Below are 3,113 nucleotides of genomic sequence, written 5' to 3'. Positions count from 1 at the left end.
ATCAATTAAAATCTATCTACATATAAAATACAAAATAAATTTTATTGAAGCTTTCGTTAATAAGCACATAACAAAATAAGAATATAAAAGCACGAATAAAATTAAATAAATAAATAAATAACTAATAAAATTGACAAAACAAAAATGACATTTGAAAGAAGGTTTTTTTTTTTGGTATGACATTTGATAGATATATTATTACAATTGTTTTAGGAATCCTTTTTTTTTTTTTTTTGGGTTTTTTTTTTTTTTTTTTTTAAGATGGCTTTTTTTTTCTCTAATTTAGAGTTATTTTCACTTATATTAGAAATTTTTAAAGCTATTTTGGTCATTTTGTATGTTCAATAGTATTTCAGTTATTTTAGACGTCTTTCGTTATTTATGTTCAATGGTCTTTCGTTAAATATTTTAGAACATTTTTATACATTTCAAGGGTATTATTTTAGATGTTTTAGAGATGTTGTGGTATTATTGTCATTTTAAAACGGTTCAATGGCATTTTGGAGGTTTTTTACAACACTTTGGTCATTTGTAGATTTTTGGGATTTTTTTTTTTTCTCTCTCTCTCGGCCAAAAATCTTTTAGCAAGGTTTTTATCCATTACATGGCAATTTGAAAAAACCACAGAGTGGGGTTGCATAAAAACCTTGTCCAAATATTTTTATGCTTATTTTGGGGTAAAAACGTTTTCAGCCCAAGAGCTGTTTTTCGTAGTTAAATGAAAAATGATTTGATATTAACAATTTTTTTTTCAATGTTATACTCACCAAAATACTCATCATTATATTATACTCCCCAAAATACTCATCATTATGTTATACTCCCCAATCTTTTGATATAATGTTTTGAAAATCTTCATGTATGTAGTTTGGTCTTTGGTGAGTATGACATAATGCTCAGTATTTCTGATAACATCAAATTGAATGCACTATTTTTGAATCATATTAGTTGATTTATGTGTCTTCTCAATGTTAAATTTTTGTCTTTTTATTCTCAAAGCTTTTTTTTTTTTTTTTTTCTTTTATATGTATTGTGATTTTGGAATTAAATGCAAATAGGATATAAACAACATAATTTATTTATATAAGAAAATTTAGAGTAGCATCTTTTTTTATTTTATTATTAGAATAAGTTAGAAGTAACATCTGACTTTGACTTTAAAGTAAGGGATGTTGTTACAAAATTTAATGCACCTTAAAGATGATTAAATTGAAAATATTAAGGAATATTATTGTTTTTATATATTTTGTTAATATGTAAAAGAGATAAGTTTTTTTTTTTTTTTTTTTAATTTCATTATTAAATTGTGAATTTTTTTTCTCATACTCTCTCAAATCCTCCGTCCTGATTTCATCTAGGATGACCAGTTTCAGCTAAAACATAGTAATGAATTTTTAAATTCAATAATGTTTTACGGTTAACCATTCACCACGGAATACACTAAAAATAGAAGAGAAGTCCAATCTATCATTTAGAAAGTTGGTTTCTAATTTATATATAGAATATATATATATATATATATATATATATTAATATTTTAAAGAAGTGAGTTAATTTTTTTATTTAATATCTATATAAAAGACCATTTTGGTTGAAGGGGGAGGGAAGGGGAGTGAAGGGAAATAGAGTAAAATTAGCTAAAAAAATGCTAATTTTGGGCCAATTCCTCTTTACTCTATTTTACTCCCCCTCTGTTCTCCTCAATCCAAATGGACCATAAGAGTATAGGAGAATTTGTGGTTTTTGTACAAGTCAAAATATTGAAAATGTTTTTCAAAGCATTTTTTTAGGAATATAACCAAGTACATAAAAAGAAGATAGAAAATATGTTTAAAAGTCTCACCAAAAAAAAAAATTTGCTCGTTGAAAACAAATTCACTCTTACTTATCAAAAATAAAAAAGGTGTACTCTTACAAACAACTAATATATGGGAGTGAGAGCAGTGGTTGAGACTACTTGAGAGCTTAAAAACTTTTGGACAGCTATAAAAGCACAGAGAGAAACCCAAGAACTCTCTCTTCCTCCCTAACAAAGATGGCAAAAACCTCCAAAACTCTGCAAAATGTTTGAAGCTATTTACTAAATATGAAGAATAATTACTACTACTTCCTACCTGCAAAATGGTTTGGAAGAAAGGTGGGAAAGAACAGCAGAAATTATGGGCTTGCAAGATTAAGGACCTTATCAATCCAAGAAAAGTCCCTTGTAGCAAATTCAAAATCGAAAGGAGGAAGAGCATATTCCTCACCACATTCATCCCCAAGAGTAGGATAAGCATCAATGTCATCCATAAAATCCAAAAACGATTGTTCTTCTTCAAGATTTGTGTCCACATTGCCTTCTTTGATTGAATTTCCAATTCCATTACCAACTATAGCTGCAGCAGAGCCATATTGAATTGGTTCCTCTTTGTTTTCTTCTTTGATTGAATATCCAATTCCATTACCAACTAGAGCTGCAGTAGAGCCATATTGAATTGGTTCCTCACTGTTTTCTTCTTTGATTGAATATCCAATTCCATTACAAAGTATAGCTGGTGTAGAAACCTCAAGCACAGATGATGGGGAGATTGGATGAGAAAACAAATCTTTACACTCTTCGGATATGGCATTCCCATCAGTCGATAATGAATTCTTATTCTTCTCTAACCATTGCAATCTTTCAAACTCAAGACTCCTTTTCTTATAAGCCATAGCAGCCTCAATCTCAGTATTAAAAGTGCCTAGCCACACTCGACAACCTTCAATTGGGTTAATAATCTCCGAGCCATACTTCCCTGATGACCTTAACCGAACACCCTTGTAGATAGAAGATGATCTTCCAACTTTATTTTTATAAATAAACTCATTACTAGCACTAGTCTCACCAACTTCCATATCTTTGCAGAGATGATTACTAATACTAATTTTTTGTTTGCATTTATCTGAATTGTGTTGTGGACAAGTATCTGTATATGAATCATGTTGGGGTCCCGGAAGAAAAATCTCCTTGACATTGCGCTTACCACCCATTGACTCATGTTTAAACTCATATTTTTCTTCTTCATCATCACTTGAAGATTCAGTGGCATAAGGATCAGAGTATATGATACGAATTTTCCTCATAGAGTTTT

General features: G+C 29.3%; 1 protein-coding gene across 1 annotated transcript; it reads right to left on the bottom strand.

Moving 5' to 3' along the window:
* Positions 1 to 1,863: 1,863 nt before the first annotated feature.
* On the bottom strand, positions 1,864 to 3,107 carry LOC136066084 (ethylene-responsive transcription factor ERF118-like). The gene has a single exon (XM_065769948.1). It carries the CDS (start codon positions 3,103 to 3,105, stop codon positions 2,158 to 2,160), a length of 948 nt encoding a protein of 315 aa, XP_065626020.1. The 5' UTR covers positions 3,106 to 3,107; the 3' UTR covers positions 1,864 to 2,157.
* Positions 3,108 to 3,113: the final 6 nt, after the last annotated feature.

The sequence above is a fragment of the Quercus suber genome, unplaced genomic scaffold, assembly GCF_002906115.3.
Source record: "Quercus suber isolate HL8 unplaced genomic scaffold, Cork oak 2.0 scaffold_1796, whole genome shotgun sequence".
Taxonomy (NCBI): domain Eukaryota; kingdom Viridiplantae; phylum Streptophyta; class Magnoliopsida; order Fagales; family Fagaceae; genus Quercus; species Quercus suber.
The sequence above is the reverse complement of the archived record's forward strand: the minus strand, read 5'-3'. Positions and strand labels throughout refer to the sequence as shown.